The sequence below is a fragment of the Durotheca rogersii genome (assembly GCF_024521655.1).
Source record: "Durotheca rogersii strain YMJ 92031201 chromosome Unknown GGS23scaffold_12, whole genome shotgun sequence".
In the NCBI taxonomy this organism is placed as follows: Eukaryota; Fungi; Ascomycota; class Sordariomycetes; order Xylariales; family Xylariaceae; genus Durotheca; species Durotheca rogersii.
This window is the reverse complement of record NW_026251243.1, coordinates 264,820-280,551: the sequence shown is the minus strand read 5'-3', so window position 1 is coordinate 280,551 and position 15,732 is coordinate 264,820. Positions and strand designations below refer to the sequence as shown.

At 55.0% G+C, this 15,732-nt stretch overlaps 4 protein-coding genes across 4 annotated transcripts; 3 read left to right on the top strand and 1 right to left on the bottom strand.

Moving 5' to 3' along the window:
- Nucleotides 1-505: 505 nt before the first annotated feature.
- On the bottom strand, nt 506-1,774 carry GGS23DRAFT_597352 (uncharacterized protein; the record flags this gene model as incomplete). Its single annotated transcript, XM_051518611.1, has 4 exons — nt 506-786; nt 880-1,011; nt 1,067-1,124; nt 1,223-1,774. 4 exons carry the CDS (start codon nt 1,772-1,774, stop codon nt 506-508), a joined length of 1,023 nt encoding a protein of 340 aa, XP_051371264.1.
- Nucleotides 1,775-10,957: 9,183 nt separating this feature from the next.
- Nucleotides 10,958-12,030, top strand: GGS23DRAFT_570740 (uncharacterized protein). Its single transcript, XM_051516535.1, has one exon. It carries the CDS (start codon nt 11,046-11,048, stop codon nt 11,733-11,735), a length of 690 nt encoding a protein of 229 aa, XP_051371263.1. The 5' UTR covers nt 10,958-11,045; the 3' UTR covers nt 11,736-12,030.
- A 1,177-nt stretch (nt 12,031-13,207) lies between these two features.
- GGS23DRAFT_570738 (uncharacterized protein) lies at nt 13,208-13,590 on the top strand (the record flags this gene model as incomplete). Its single annotated transcript, XM_051516534.1, has 1 exon — nt 13,208-13,590. A coding segment is annotated over exon 1 (232 nt), but the record flags the coding sequence as incomplete, so codon positions are not given.
- A 157-nt stretch (nt 13,591-13,747) lies between these two features.
- Nucleotides 13,748-14,453, top strand: GGS23DRAFT_570737 (uncharacterized protein). Its single transcript, XM_051516533.1, has one exon. The coding sequence runs from the start codon at nt 13,986-13,988 to the stop codon at nt 14,244-14,246; it is 261 nt and encodes an 86-aa protein (XP_051371261.1). The 5' UTR covers nt 13,748-13,985; the 3' UTR covers nt 14,247-14,453.
- Nucleotides 14,454-15,732: the final 1,279 nt, after the last annotated feature.

The window sequence follows — 15,732 nt, the reverse complement described above, 5'->3', positions numbered from 1 at the left end:
GTAGCGGAGGCAGCACAATGGGGCGGCGATGAGATAGGTATGACCAATCAGTCATCGCCCCGTAGACCCGTAACAGAGCCAACTACATATAAAAACAACGACCAACAGCCGTGGAGACGCTGAGATCCATAACATGGCCTCGAGGTGATTGGCGTTCCGCAACGTCGGTATGAGACAACGAGTTGCTGAGTTAGGCTTTACAGGCCGGTCCTAGGTCTGGAATATGGAGACCTGCCGACTGGCGCTGTGTATAAAATACCTACCTAGTCTGAGGCGCCAAATAGAGGCCCGCCTCGTCCACCAAGAGGCATCGGACCTAACAATATTACGCTAGGACGCGGCCATATTAGCCATCGTCGTACGCCAACAGATTAAGAAAAGAAGTTCTCGCTTGGCGGATGTGACCAGAAGCGAACCAGACTCGGATCGCCCAACAGCGTCTCAGAGCCCATCCAACATCTAGGTATGAGTATCCCATCCTAGGTATCAAGAATTTTTACTCTCCCTACTTTTTTTTCACTTTCTTCATCTTCAACGGGTCTAACTTCAGGTAAGTGCTGGGATCCGTTTCCGTATCGGCATCTAAGAGGATGGTCCCGGCCTCTTCCTCCTCCTGCCAAAATGCGGTCGCGTGATTCGGATGGACGGCTCTGCAGGTAGCCTCGTTCAGGAGGAGGCCACTGGATTCTTCGGGTGCGTCCGGGTCCCAGACCCGGGCTGAAGGCAACCTGGCACCGCCCTCGAGTGTTCTCCAGAACTCTCCCTCGGCGACTTGCATCAGAGGCTCTATACGCGGGGAGATGATCCCTCGCCCCTCGCCCCTCCGCATTAACCACTCTTCCTATAGCCAGGATAGCCGTACGACCGGAAAGCGCTGACGGGTGCGAGAGAGCATATCGGCGCGGATTATTGTCTGGTAATTGTCGGCGCTTATATAGGACTTATCGGCGAGGCTGATAGCGACAATATTGACAGACGGGGCGTAGCCTTCCGGCTGGCAGGCTATCTGTTCTAGACGCCGAGTCACAGAGTCCCAAGGCGTGGCCGAGCTACCATCCGCGCGAACCAGACATAGGCTTGCCAGATACCAAGGCCATCCGCTGTTGATTGAGAGAGTCCTCATTCTCGGCAGCGTCATCGTGGTCTCTCCCTGGGTTTCGCATGGCCAATCCAACGAGGAGGACAACAACGCAGGGCATAGGTAGGCAAGATGGAGACGGACATGATGCATCCGAGGCAACAGCGAGCGAATCACATTGCACAAATGGTAAAACCGAGGTTTATTCCAGAGGTCGCCCAACCCAAACCGTTCCCGCATAGTGGTCGAGATCTCCAAGTCGACACAACTAAGGGGTAGCTGTCTGAGCAACTTCGAGATCGGCTGGTCAGACACCTCGAACCGTTGAGAGTCTCTCGGAATTAGGCGCAGCGAGAAAGACCGTAACCTTTGGAGCTTTGGCAACACGTTCTGAAAACAGAGCAGACGGGCGGCGACGACGAATCTGACTGTTTCGGACGGCAAGTCTCCGCCGAGCTTTATCGTCAAGGAGCGAACGCGGTCCGCCATCTGGAAATTGAAGCGTTTCCGGAATTTCGGCATACGGTCAGTGCCCACCACAATATTTCGGTACAATATCGAGCTTCCGATCTCGTGCCATCGTTTGCAAACTTGCAGGCACTGTATCAGATCTGAAGATCCGTGAGGCGACCCCTCCACGTAGGCTAGTATGTTAATCAATATTTCGCCCGGTATCAATTCCATCGCGGATGCCATCGCGTGTACGTTGTCCGAGAATAAGATGCCCGTGGATGCGTTTATCACCTAGAAGAGAGGGGGATGGAGGCCGACGTGAGGGATGAAGGGGTTGTCGAGAAAGAGGTAGTTCCGAGCCCACCGTACGCTGCGGGTTTAGACACGCTCATGTTTATTCCTCGACGGCCCCTTCATCCCTAGCAGCCAGGCAAGGCGTAATGCTCACGGAAGGGGCAGTATAGAAAGATGCGCAGTGTACGCGGGCAGGGCCATCGCAGTCAGACGAACGCGAATGCCCCCATAACAAAGCTCGAGGAACTTGTCGTCAGGCGCTACTCAAGATATCAGCGCGGAAATATTCTGCCAGTTGTCTGTTCAATATAGCAATGGGGAGGAAATACAAGCCACCCGTAGCTACGATAACTCGAGCGGCCCCCTATTCCCACTAGACATCAAGAAGCCAATCAATAATAACCATGGCCCCTGATCCAGTCTCCTAGCTGATAACGTTGCGAGTGAACTGAGCAACAATCAGCTGCGCCAACCACTGCACACCTCCAGTTGCGATCCCCTGTTCCTCCCACAAAGCAGAAAAACGCTCCAGCGCCACCAGCGACCTGGTAGCCTGGGCATTTCAACAATTCCACCACGAAGCCCACAGCCCATTTCTGCGAAGGTCGCCGCCAGCCCGCAACTGTCACTATGGAGGAGATATGCCGCGACGGGAGGGCCCTCGACAGTTCCACGGCCTCCAACGGCGAGATGTGCCGTCGTAACGGAAGCGGCCCGACTATGCCGGGAGGCGCCGCCGGCGGACAGAGGGGGGAGGGGGGGGAGCTGTCGAGGTTCAGACAACCAACTCGACGCCGACGCGAGCCGTTCGGAAGAGGGCTGTCCGGGTGCCAGATCGCAACCCCTGGCGCATTTACTCCGCGATTCCGCCCACCGGGCGCTCCCCACCACCCCCGGAATCCCCGCGCCACTTAACCCCCCCCCCCCCTCCCCCCCTCCCCACCCCCTCCCATCTCCTCCCTCTCCTCTGACGCGGCGACGCGCCGAAACAAGGCGACGTGATCGACACCACTATTACCCCAGGTAGAGGAGGAGTCCTCGAAAGGGTAACCGGTACCGGCGGCTCAGTACAGAGGTACCTGCGTGCGGGAGGAAAATATCTATCTTGCGCGTCACCAGAGTCCATAGCCGGGGCGGGCTACCTAGGACCAGACAGCCGGCAGCACGCCGCAGTATCTCGCCGGCAGGGGGAGAGGGCATCAAACCGCACCCCCCGACATCGGTAGCACACGACACAGGTGCCCGCCGTGTCCCGACACGCGTTGCCGCTAGAGACGACATACCTACCTACCTACAACGCCGCGACTCTCCAGCCAGGAGCTAGACAAGAACGCGCGGCGCCCTTTCCGCGTCTCGCCGCGGTGATGGACGCTCGGCAGCCGCCGCACAGCGCGGTCCAGAACCACGCGCGGCCGCGCGGCCGACGATCGACGGTGCGCCAAACGAGACGGCCTCGATGGTCAAACGCGGCCGTCCGCGCCCCTCCCCTCGCGTTCGCCACTGGCGCAGACCGCCCTCGCTCCCGCCGCGCAGACCCCCCACCCCCCTTGCGCCTAGCCGTCCTTCTCCAGCGTCGCGGTTCGCCAGCAGGCCGGAGGCGACCCCCAGGCGATAGCATCTCCGCCGCCCACCTACGCCCGGGGAGGGGGGGCAACAGAAACAGGGCGGTTCGCCACTGGGAGGCGGGATCCGCTAGCCGGGCTTAGTCCGACGCGCCGGCCGCGGCTGTGGCCCGGGCTCTGGTGCCGGGCGTCGCACGACGACTCCGCGGAGGGCCAAGGAGGGAGGGAGGAGGGGGGGGGGGGGAGACTACTCGCCGAGCTAGCAGACGCCGCGCCACCCTAGTCTCGGGCACCGCAACGGGGCGAGGGGGCGAGAGAGAGAAAAAAAACGACAAGAAGACGAGGGACGGGGACGCGCACAGTCTGCCGGCCGCGGCATCCCTTCCGCTGCGCTGAGACGGGGGCCTGCGCGACACCGGCTCTCCGCCGTGAAAGGCCAGCCAGCCCCCCCCTCGGGCGACTTCATCGCCGCCGGTCGGGCGCGCGGCGGTGCGTGTGGCGTGTTCCGAGGGGAGGAGCCTAGAGAGAACAAGTTGAAAAAAAAAGGGGGGGAAGGGTGCAGCAGATGGTCTACGTGCGTGTGTTCGTCGACAGACGAGAACACGCCCTACGCTGAGCTAACTTGCCCTTGCCCTGCCCTGCCCTGCCCTATTCTACCTCCTTGCCCAGCCAACTCAGGCAGCTAGCGGGTAGCTAGCTCGCCCTCGCCCGCCGAGGGGTCGCAACCGCGCGGGCGCGGATGGTCTCGCCTCAGCCACCTGCTTCTGCTTCTCCTCCCTCTCTCCCCCCGCTCCACCCCGTCTCCCAGCATTTGTCGAGATCTAACCGAGTTAGGGGGGAAGGGGGGAGAAGAGAGGAGTTGTTGAGGCTGTCAAGGAGGGGGTTGAGGCGCGGGGCTAAACTAACGAACCGGCTCTGGCTGGCTGGCTGACCGACTTGCCGCACCCGAGACCCGAATCAGGGGTGGGCGGGCGAGCGAGTTAACCCAGACAGACGGGCATACAGACGCAGAGGCAGATCAACGGGAGGGGAGAGGGGGGGGGGGGGTGGATGGAGGGACGGTTGGAGATAGAGGCGCTAGCGGGCTGCTAGCCGGTCTGGCTCAGGGCCCCGAGGAGCGTAACGAACCGGCCGGGCGATCGGCGGGTCAGCCTTTTCTCTCTGTCTGCTTTCTCTGGCCTGCCTCCGTCTGATACTAGTGGCTACATTCCTCACTTTCCGCGGCTTCGTTTTGCCTGGCGCACGTGCGAGGCCGGGTAGAGTCGGATATAGTGGTACAGGTGGCGCAAAGAAAGTGATGGGCCAGTCAGTTTAGATAGATAGATATATAGTCAGGCAGTTTAATAGGTGGTGGACTTCCGGGAGGGGGGCGCGGGAAATCATAGGCGAGGAGCGAACATGTGCAGACATGTAGGCATGTATGTGTTGGTGTGTGGCCCATCCGGGATTGCTGGCCGGCTGGGGGTCGCTTAGAGGTTGTTTTTTTTTTTCTTTGGGTCGAGAAGGAGGGAAGAATAAGAAGAATAACGGAATAAAGAAGAAAAGAAAAGGGAGGGAGCTGAGGAAGAGAAGGCCATTGGAAGCAGCTGATTACGATAGCGGTGGTAATACAGACAGGTAATGCCAGAGAGATGTTGGGACGCTGTCGGTGATCGGCAGTGTGGAACCTGGGCTACATATGCACACACACAACTTGACCACATCGCCGCCGTGCTACGTCCGTCCGTCTGCCTAGGTGTGCGTCCGTTTCTGCGTGCCGACGGACGCACATGCGTACGTGCCTGCGTGCCTGCGTGTGTTGGGTACTCATGGATATGGTATGTACCGCTCGAGATAGGATCCGGATCGAGAACTCTCGCCACCCTTCTCTGAACGATGGTCTCCTGACCCACGTCACGTCCGAAGCTAGGATCGTAGAAGAAGGAGGAAGAAAAGGAGAACGAAAACAAAACCAGAAAAGGGGGGCCCGCCTTGATACACTCCTGCTTAGCACGTGTGAGGGAGAGAGGGGGAGAGGAGGAGGAGGGGGAAGTGAGAGAAATTTCTCAAAAAGGGAAAGATGTGTTAGTATAAACGAGCGGTACAAGATGCAACTAATGCTATGTAGGCGGATGTGATGGGCATCTATCCTATCCCGTCGAGGAAAGAGGGGGAAGGGGAAAAAAAAGGGCATTTGTCTATCGAAGAGTGACTTACAGACGCAGAATAACAGCCGTAACCTTGGTAAACTAGGCTATGTGTCTGCGGCCAGTCTATGAATAATATGGGTACTTCGGTTGGGTGACCCTATCCGACGTCTTTGTCTCTGAATATACCTATGTTCGCATCTAAAAAATTTTTCCGTCTCTTTTCTGACTTGCCACGGCTTGCCTTCGGTTTAACTTGCTCTATGCGGACTTCCCTCGCGCCGCCCTCGGGATTGTGCCGTCGACACGACCCCGGAGAGAAAGAGAGGGAAAAAAAAAAAAAACGGCTGCTGCTGCTGGCGCTGGCGCTGGCGCCGGCGCCGATCGATCGTATGAGGGTAAGAAGCGCTAATGTATGCTCTTTGCGCAGACTGCCCAACTAACTCGGTTCCCGACTAACTTTGCCTACCTACTACCTAGGCAAGGCGGAGGTATGTAGCGAACCTGCAAGAGTTGGTTAAGATAGTTAGCCCCCAAGACACATCTGCCTCCCCTCCCAGCCTGCCATGCCTCTGATCCCTACCTACGACATCATACGGGCTCCGCTTTGCTGTCTGTGACCATGCAGTCTTGATTACCCGCGGGACCACTGGCACCGTCTGCATCTGGCCGCGGGTTAATAATGTAGATAGGTCAGGTAGATAGGTACGTAGACGAATATTACTATACTTTGGTACCTGCGATGTGCTACACTATACCATATACACGGACGGGAAGGATTTATACCTACCTACCTACCTACCTCTTACGTTAACGAGAGCGAGACCGGGTTGGTACTCTTTGGCGCGAATTCCTATCCTTGTTTCGTATCAGTCGTGGTGCGATGGCCCGTCGGGGGAAACGCCCCTTCGGCGGCTTCTCCTCTCGTATTGGAGAGATCGTGTTGGGTAGACGGTGGTAATATCGAGCAGATGCGTCTCTGCCTGGGCGCAACTATGAGTATGTGCGCATGTTCTGGTATGTGCGCAGCGTGTGTGGTTGAACTGCTCCCGTTGGGCGGGTGGAGGCGGAAATTTCCTTACCGCCGTCGACTGGGGAAGCGCAAAAAATAGAACAGACCTAACTCGCTGCCGATCCTCCATTCGACTCGTTCTGGAATAAACCCGCCAGAGTGGCCGGTCCCAACCCGGACGCGGGTCATTCTTTTTGGGAAGACCGGGTAGTTAGGAATGGGGGCGAGAGGGGATTCGTTGGTACGGACCAAGACCGACCGCTGGCAATAACCATCGTGCACGCGCGCATCCCACCTCGTCTTCCCCTCGCACCAGAGACGTATAAACGCCCGCCGGCGACACACACGTGCATACAAACACTCATACGCCCATACACTCATACATATACATACGGAGACTCGGCCAGGTGGCGGGCTGCATCCGTGACTCAACGAAGAGGGGAACGCGTCGCCAGGATTCACTAGGCGAGCGCCAGCAAGGAGGTCCGGAGCGTGTGGGAGCGGCCCAGTCGATGCCGGAGCGGCGGACAAATGACGCAGCCCGGCTGTGCTATCGTACGTGAGAGAGAGACTACGTAGAGGCGTGGGAGCGGACGCCCGTGCCTGGTAGGCAGCGAGTGGATTGCCCACCGTCCCCCCCCCCCTCCCAGGAAGGAATTGTTACGAGTTAGGGTGGGTAACGCGTTGGCGGCACGAACGACGACTCCGCACGGATATTTGGCCCGTCGAGAGGGCGCAGACGCCTACCAAGGGATGCGTGAGCTAGCGACGCAGCGTCGGCCGCCGGCCTTCGTCGCTTGAGGAGGTCGGTGCCTGCATCCCCTTCCCGGCGGCAGGACTGGGGCCAGTTAGGTATCCTTCTCTCGAATGGGTAGTTGGGATGCGATGGAGGGTGGCTTTGGAACGACCACAATACCCTGCCCAGCTGCGGAGACGGCGGGGGGGCGCTCGTGAGGGGTCGTGGGAGAGGCGCTTCCCACCCGGATCTGGAGCTGTCTGCGCACACCGCTAGAACGGTTCTGATCTGGTGCTGCATTCCCAGCGTGTGTTTCGCCCATCTCAACAAGCCCTGTGCGGCCGTGAGGTTAGATATGTGTACGGGTACCCTACCACACACACAACAGCCATATAACGTGTACCTAGCTGCCTACCCGTATCTTCCTGTTCGCATTGGCGGACCAAGATGGTAACCGAGCGAATCAGCCGGGGCGGCGGCGCGGGTGAGCATCACTTCTGAACGAACCGCCATTTCTGAACGAACAGCGGTATTTGAGGGGCACGAGCGGCTGCAGAAACCATCTGTGACCGAGACGGTCGAACGAGACCGCTCCCAGCCTAGCGTGCCGGCACGAGCAACAGTAAGAGGTAGGCGTGCAAGTCACTGCTGGGAACTGATGTCGTGGTATGGTATGATGGCGCCGCCTGCTTCCTATTCCGTCGCGTCGCTGCGTCGCCTGCGTCACTGTGTCACGGTGTCACTGCGATACGGTAGCAGCACGTGGAGGGATGCTAAGGCGGCCATGACGGATGTGTGACTCCTCGGGCGAGTCTCAAGATGCGGAGGATCACTATGAACTCACGAGCGACCCAGGCCGCGGCCAGAGTGGCGCCGTGCTTGCGTTGTTCGGAACGACAGGCCTGAGACGGCTCTGCAACTCTGTGACGTCCAACTCATCCGATCTTTGGGGGGGGCATCTTGAAGGAACTCGCCCCCTTTTCTCATCTTTTCTTTTTAGGACTGGTCGCAACCGCAACCCTCACAGCCAGCACTCGCGGCACGGCACACGCAGCACACGCAGAGCACACACACACACACACACACACATCATACACAGCACACACACGGACACAAGACACAGACACACAGAGACACACGAGACACCACGCCCACATACTACCTACCGCTATCGTAGATGCGAGAATGCGTACCTGGGCAGGTTGACGGGAGGGGTCTGACGCGGCCAAGATGTCGTCGTTCCCACGCGTCCGATGCCACGGAACGCTCCTCCAGACACATACAACGTAGTAAGTTAGTAGTAGCTAGGATGAATGGCTGGCAGACCCGCTCGCCGTTGAAATTTTTTTTCGAGGAGTCTTAATACGCTACCGCAGTGGAGGCGGACTCGTGCGCGAAAGAAAAAAAAATCGTGTCTGGATTGAGGGGCAAAGGAAGGAAAAAAAAAAAAAAAAAAAGAGGGGGAAGGGGAAAGGGAAGGACGGTAGAGAGGGAAGAGAGACGGAACAAGCGAGTCGCTGTTGTCGACGGGGTTTCCCAGGAAATCCACCGGCGCCTGCGGAGCGCTGCGAGAAGAGGAGAGAGGTCCATGGTCTGGGCCACCCTGGCCCGCCCAGCACGAAGCGGGATGTCCATGGGGCGGCGGTGGGGCGTCTGTCTGGCTTCACTGGAGGGACGAACGCGGGACGTCTTGATTTGACAGTCCACCCGGACTGTCTACCGGCAAGATGACAGGATCCCCAACTTAGCGAGCTTCGAGCTACCTACCTGTGGATGCATGCACCATTTGATTGATTGATGGCTGCTGCTGGACATACCGTCGACGATCGACTTATGGCGGCTGTTGTGGCACCGCGGAGCTTTTTGGCGATACGGGACGTACACCCGACCTAGGTAGGTTAGGTACCTCTGAGGCGGTGCTCTTTGGTTAGGTATGTGCGTACTTTCTGCTGCGGTTGCGCCGGCGTATTGCATCGCCGAACCGCAAGCACCTGGCACCTCATCATAACCTCGACCGTAGGCGTAGGTGTAGGTGGGATGGAAAAAAGGCCGTCCGGCCTCGAGAAGGAGACGGACTGCTGCTCTGATTCGGTCACCTGGCCAGCCCAGCCCGGCCGGATTTGACGGGGAGCGTCATGCTTTGGGTAGCCGGGGTGGGTGGGTATTCATAGTAACAGTGTACTCATACGTATGTACTCGTAGTAAAAGTTGCCCGAGGAGGCGAGTCGTCGGCGCTGTTGGGGCAAAGCTTGCCCCCGGGGTGGACGATGGATGGATGTCCCGACGGCGGGGGTCCGGCTAATCTTTACACGTACGTACACAATGTACGTAGTACACCATCGCCTCTTCGGTCTTAGGTACCTGTTAGGGTGCTGCGGTGGTGGTGTGGATTGGGAGGAGAAGAATCCCGTCACTGGCCGCCGTATGAGAGTACTCGACAAACCCGAATCCATCGTGGGGAGGGCGCGTACATACATATGTAGGTAGTGTGTGTGTACGCACATATGGTACGCACATGCATGCATACATACATACGCCCTGCCTGTACCTAATCTTATTCTGTGTATGTAGGTATACATCCCTATCCATCCATGTCTCTGCGGGTTTGGGTCTCGAGATCACCTCATTAGCGAGGCTGAGCTGTGAAGGATGTCGTGCATCCCTGACTAATAATTAGGGGAATGGTTCGACCACCTCGAAACCTCGTTCGTCTAGATTGCTGCTGGCACTGATCTCGGAGACTTAATGTGGCGGTGACGTACGGGCGAGCCATGGGTGGAGGGACAACGCGCGTTACGTGTTGAGTTGAGAGGTAGGGGAGGTTTAGGGGTTCGGTCAACAGGCAGAAAAAATCTGGCAAATAAACAAGACGTCCCCCAGCCACCTCTCTTTGTTTCTCTTTTTTTTTTTTTCCCTCGTGTTCCCTTCCCTTCCCCTTCTCGTCTCCTAACACGAACTAACTCGAAGCCTGTCACGCTTCAAATGCACACACATTATATTTCTAGACACGCAACGCATGTGTAACTTACCTACAATAAGGTGGGTAACGGATTCCGGCGGCGCTTGTAGGAAAGGGAGGCATGGAGGGTGATCGTGCATGGTGACCTCGCCTTGGGGTAGGCCGAGAGGCAAGAGGCGCACCAAGACATGTCGATACCTTACTGAGTACGTAGGCGCGGAAGTCAGTTGTGATATACTCGTCTTCGTCGGCGTAAAATCCCTCAGATGGTGTTTCCAAGCATCTTCAAAATACCTACCAGATTAACTTGATGGGGCTTCTGGGGGTGGGAGCAAAGGCGTGGTCCTATACATATGCATCCGCGTTTGGGTTTACTACGAGTAGGTATGTATAAGTATATATGTACACAGTAGGGGCGGGGAGAATGCGCCTTATGAATTCCCTTTGACTTTATTGGCCCGTAATCCCGCCCATCTAGGTGCTCATTCTGAAAATGACACACGTACCTACAGACTTAACATAGCTTTAGTATGATCTTAAGAGTATGCTTGTGGATCCTAATAGACTCTAAAAGGAGCCCTGTAATTAGTTGATTTGCAACTGTGTTTAGAGTTGTTCAATCGTCGTTTTAGCACTTAGATTTTGCCTTTTTCAATCAATAAGTTAGGATTAGTATTTAATATATTTTGTATGCCTTATAATTAAGGCAGCGAGGCTGTGAAAGTAAATTACCAAAATATATAAATAGCTATTTACTACAGGCAAACCGCCAATAGCTATTTTCAACTTTCTTAATTTGGTCTCAGATAAAACAAGTACCCCACGATGCCCTCTCCCGTTAGAGAACTGAGCTCTAAGCTCAACATCAACGACCTCTGCGCCATGATAAACTCCCGTCTCGATGATTTATCTACACGTTTGGAACGTTTGAATCAAGGCTTTGATCGTTCATCTACACGTTTGGATCAAGGCTTCGATAATTTACGCCAAGGCTTCGATAATTTACACCAAGGCTTCGATCAATGCTTTGACCAATTTGCAGCTTTCTTAAATGAAGACTTCGATCGATTCACAGCCTTTTTAAATGAAGGCTTCGATCAATTCATAGCCTTTTTAAATGAACGCTTCGATCGATTCACAGCCTTCTTAAATGAACGCTTCGATCGATTCACAGCTTTCTTGGTAAATAGGAGCTATACAAGCAGCTATCTACCTACTCAGCTGGAGCGTATCCAGCTGACGCTTCCGTCGACTGGAAAAAGCGTTGGGAGAGCATCTCAACGCCGGCTTGAACAACCTATTGCTCCTCCTGGCGCTCCCCCCACTGCTCCTTCTACTGCACTTCCTGCTGCCCCATCTTCAACGAGCTCTCCTCTTACTAGCACGGCTCCGAATCAAGCGCTGCTTCCACAGGCGCTGGAATTCCAAGGCGCCGCCGCTACCGCCGTTGCTACGCTAGAGCCCCAGGGCGCCGTCGCCGCCGCCGCTACCGCCGCCGCTACACCAGAGCCTTAGGGCACCATCGCTGCCTCTATACTAGAGGAAGCTAACGTTGAGACTAAATAGGCCATTTTACGAGCGTAGCAATTTACGACTATCAACAGAACCCAGCCATTTTCAGCGTACGCAGACGGCGGACACTTTGTATACAGCTTGTGGTCGAGAGGTCAGCTCGAGATAACCTAAAACGTCTAAAACGCTAAAAATTATCATGGAACACGGATATTAAGGATCGAGAACGACCCTTAGGAGGAAAGGGGGTTATATGGATTCTAGAATAGTTCAAAAGAATATAATCGATTCACAACTATATTTAAAGCTATTCAATCGCCGTTTTAGCATCGAGATTTTACCTCCTTTTAACCAATAAGTTAAGCCCAGCCCCCAACACGCCCTGCATACCCTATAACCAAGGCAGCGAGGCCACGAAAGTGAACCGCCAAAACGCACATGCTGGGGGAGGAGGCGCCTCCTCATACATGTGTGAGCGCCATCTGAACAGCATCCATGCCCGCGGATCCGAGGCTGGCTTGTCCGGTCCGGTCGGCTGGATATTAGTCCACCTCCAGTACTCCCATCCATCATCGCCCAGGCGGGGCTGGTAAGGAGGATGAGGTCTGTGTCTCGGCACTTGTGCACCCGTTCCGTATCCAATTTCTTCAAACTCGCCTACACGTACAAACTACCATATAGTACACACGTGGTAGTCGTGATGACTGCTGAGAGCTAGTTACCGTCCCGGATCTTGTTGGTTGGGTTTAGTGATTGGCGGCCGGCCGGTGCATCGGTTGGTTAGCTGCTGATGAAGGAAAATATGGCATCGAGACTTTGTTGCCCATCCGTGTCAGACACGGCTTCGTCCCCGGAGCTGCCCAGCGCTCCCCTCTGGTACGGAGATTCGTGGTGTTTTGCTGGGCCATGGCTAGGCAAAAATCATACGAAATTCATAGAACAGCATTGGTTGTCAACCCGCCTCCTCCTCGGAAATCACAAGCTTTGGTCTTGGAAATGATGCTATTCCGCTTCCGGGCAGGCGATTCAGAGCTTGAGGCTTGGGCACGGGACGTGAGCGTGGGCGTGGGGCGCGATAATGACATCGTCATCTTCAGAGGTATTATGGCTGATTTGCCTGCCTGGATTGGCCATGCGCAGCGCCATTCAATGTAGACTGCATGGATTTCCAATGTGCATACACATGCCTAATGTACGAATTATGAGGTACCTCTCCAGGTAGGTGGGTACCTGCAGGCACTGAGGTGTTTGTATATGTATATAGGTAGGCATGCGTATGGATACATGGATACTGGCTTCAGCAGGTAGAGATAGGTACCTAAAGTATGTGCGTAAGTGCTATGTAGCTAGGTACCTATAGGTACTTGCCTCCTGGGGTATCTGTAAGTGGAAACCCCTCTCTACTAGGTAGCGGTACATACCTATATAGCGCGCCCATGCATGTTGTCCCGGGCGGAGGGCTCGGATGGGCCTCTGTCGTCCGTGCCGGATTCCACGACCCCTGGATCTTTGTTGAACTTGTTTTCTTCTTCTCCTCCTTCGAGATGGATAAAGAAACGCCCAGCGCCTTGTTAGATAAACTAATTTTATACGTACCGAATCTCTACGCATATTGCAACGGCATGGGCCATTATTTACTCCATTCCTATTACCTTTTACGTATACTCACACATGTACACGTATATATGTATATCAATATTTATGCAGGATATGTATATACGTACATAGGGATCAGCAAAGTGTGTACCAGAAAGGTGTGTACAGCATGTAGCTTAGGTTAGGTACCTACCCACATAATCCAGGCAGCTCTGTACTTTGGTCCTATAGGTATTTTCGGTGCCTTGCTTCTTTCTCTTACAGTACACCTATGAGTAAGTGCCTACGTGCTCTGACGTATGCATGTATACGTATGTGTACGTCAACCAGCAAAAGGAAGAAGTATCGCGAAGTGCCTGGCAGGCGAGATTGCGTTAAGCTCGACACTTTCTATTGTGCCCTACTCCATCGCAGGGAACGTCTCAGGTAAGCTTCCTTTACCATCATGGTCAGATTCTACGGATACAGCGCCTACGTTCATACATAGTAGTCGTGAATTGGGTTTCATTTCGGCCCAAGTGCCTGATCATGCGGAAGGCCAGGTTGGGTAAAGGAGACCAAAAAAAAAAAAAATCGCTAGAGGTAGGATTCCTGCTTGTTGGCTTGGATAGTACCGTATCAGACCTAGCTAAAGCGAAATCCCTAACATACACGGAGATGTCGATTCCTAAAATGGGATATACGTGGTTTTTCGTAAGAATAAAGATAGTGCTATTACCACTTGGTCTGCTTAGCCTTAGAGGTATAGATACCTACGTCCTCCCCCGACTGCCTGCTCCTAGCAAGCTTGGCTGCCCTAACGCCTGCTACGTAGTAGCTTGGTATTCCACGTGCGAGGAAAAGAATCCCGTCTCGACCAGATCGTGGTCTGACCCTTTTATCCAGATGGGCGGATGCAACGGATGTCAAAACAAATGAGGAGACGAAGGCTCCGGAATAAGAAGGAGGCAGAGCGGTTTATACGTCTGGTCCCCCCAACCAGACAGATCGTTGATTGATAACGGGCGTTGCACCGTTCGGCCTACAGACATGCTCAACGTGCTCTGCTTGCTTGCTTGCTAGATAACGTGACTGTAACCTGTCCCATCTAGTTTGCCCTTATTGTACCACAATCTAGGAAGTCCCCCCTTCCGTCCCCCCCCCCCCCCCTTTTTTTTAAATACCATATCTGTCTCTCTCTCTCGTCTACTCATACACGTATTTTGCCGGCCTGGGCTGGCGGGATGCTTGTCTAATCCTTTGCTCAAAGATTTAGTACGACGTGGCGGACTCCCTTTACCACAGGCGAAATGACGCTGGGCAGGGTTAGTTTATACATAGGTAGGTAGGTAGGAGGTAGGTACTAGACAAAGGAACCCGAAAATACCAAGTTGCATGGATGCCATGCATACATGCATATACAGCGCAGGCATGTACGTAAAGGGGCAACGGTCCTCGTTCAAGCGAGGCTGTTAGCGAAACACCAGAGCAGTGTGCGCGTCGAAGCCCAGGAACCCCGAGTCGCGGCTTGGCGCCTCGAGATTCGGAGAATTGCGGTTCCCATGAGGAGGGGAGGGTGTTAGCACAAGGTGGAAGACCTCGGTTGTTGTCCAGAACCCTATTAGCAGATCTGCCTCGTCTCATCTTACCGTCGTTGCGCAGGACTCGAAGCATCGAAGGGGACCAAAGAGGTAAGAATGCGAATAAACTTTACTAAAGCCAACAACATCACAGGTGGGCTGGATCTGCTCTGGCGTAGTACGCGAGGTTTATACATGGGTACGTACAATAACAACAGACTGAATAAGGACCCTGGGACCCCTATGGCCTCTTCATCTCACCCTACGTGGTAGGCCTACCAGTTTGGTCGCGATCTATCGATGAGCCCTACATGGAGAAGGAAACGGAGAACCGCCGATGCCCCCTGTACTATGTATGTGGTTCTCGATGCCACATGCCCCCTCCTGACTCCAAGGAGTGCACCCGGGGGGGCTTGGATTCCGGAGGGAGGGAACATTTCAATTTCCGTCCTCCAGCCATGCGTGTACGTGGATGTGTGTGTGTGTGTGTGTGTGTGTGTGTTGGATACTCTTACCCTTGGATAGGCCGGGAAGTATCTACCTGCTGCGCAGCGGTGTCAAGAGGCAGCAGGAAGAAGAAAAAAGGAAGGAAATGTAAAACGGCATGGCACCGCTGCGCGTGTTTGCTGATGGGAATTCAGTTGGGTGCGCTCTCTCTCGATGATACACGGTTGGACCAGCACACATCCACACAGGGGCTATCTGCTGAGACCACGACAAGATAGGCGAGTAACAGGTGCCTCGGTCGGGTTGGGAGGGGGTGTGCCCCTAAATACTGCACGGCATCAATTGTTGAAATCTTCCATGCTGGTGGGAGGGACGTGCTGCTGATGAAACCTTGCGGG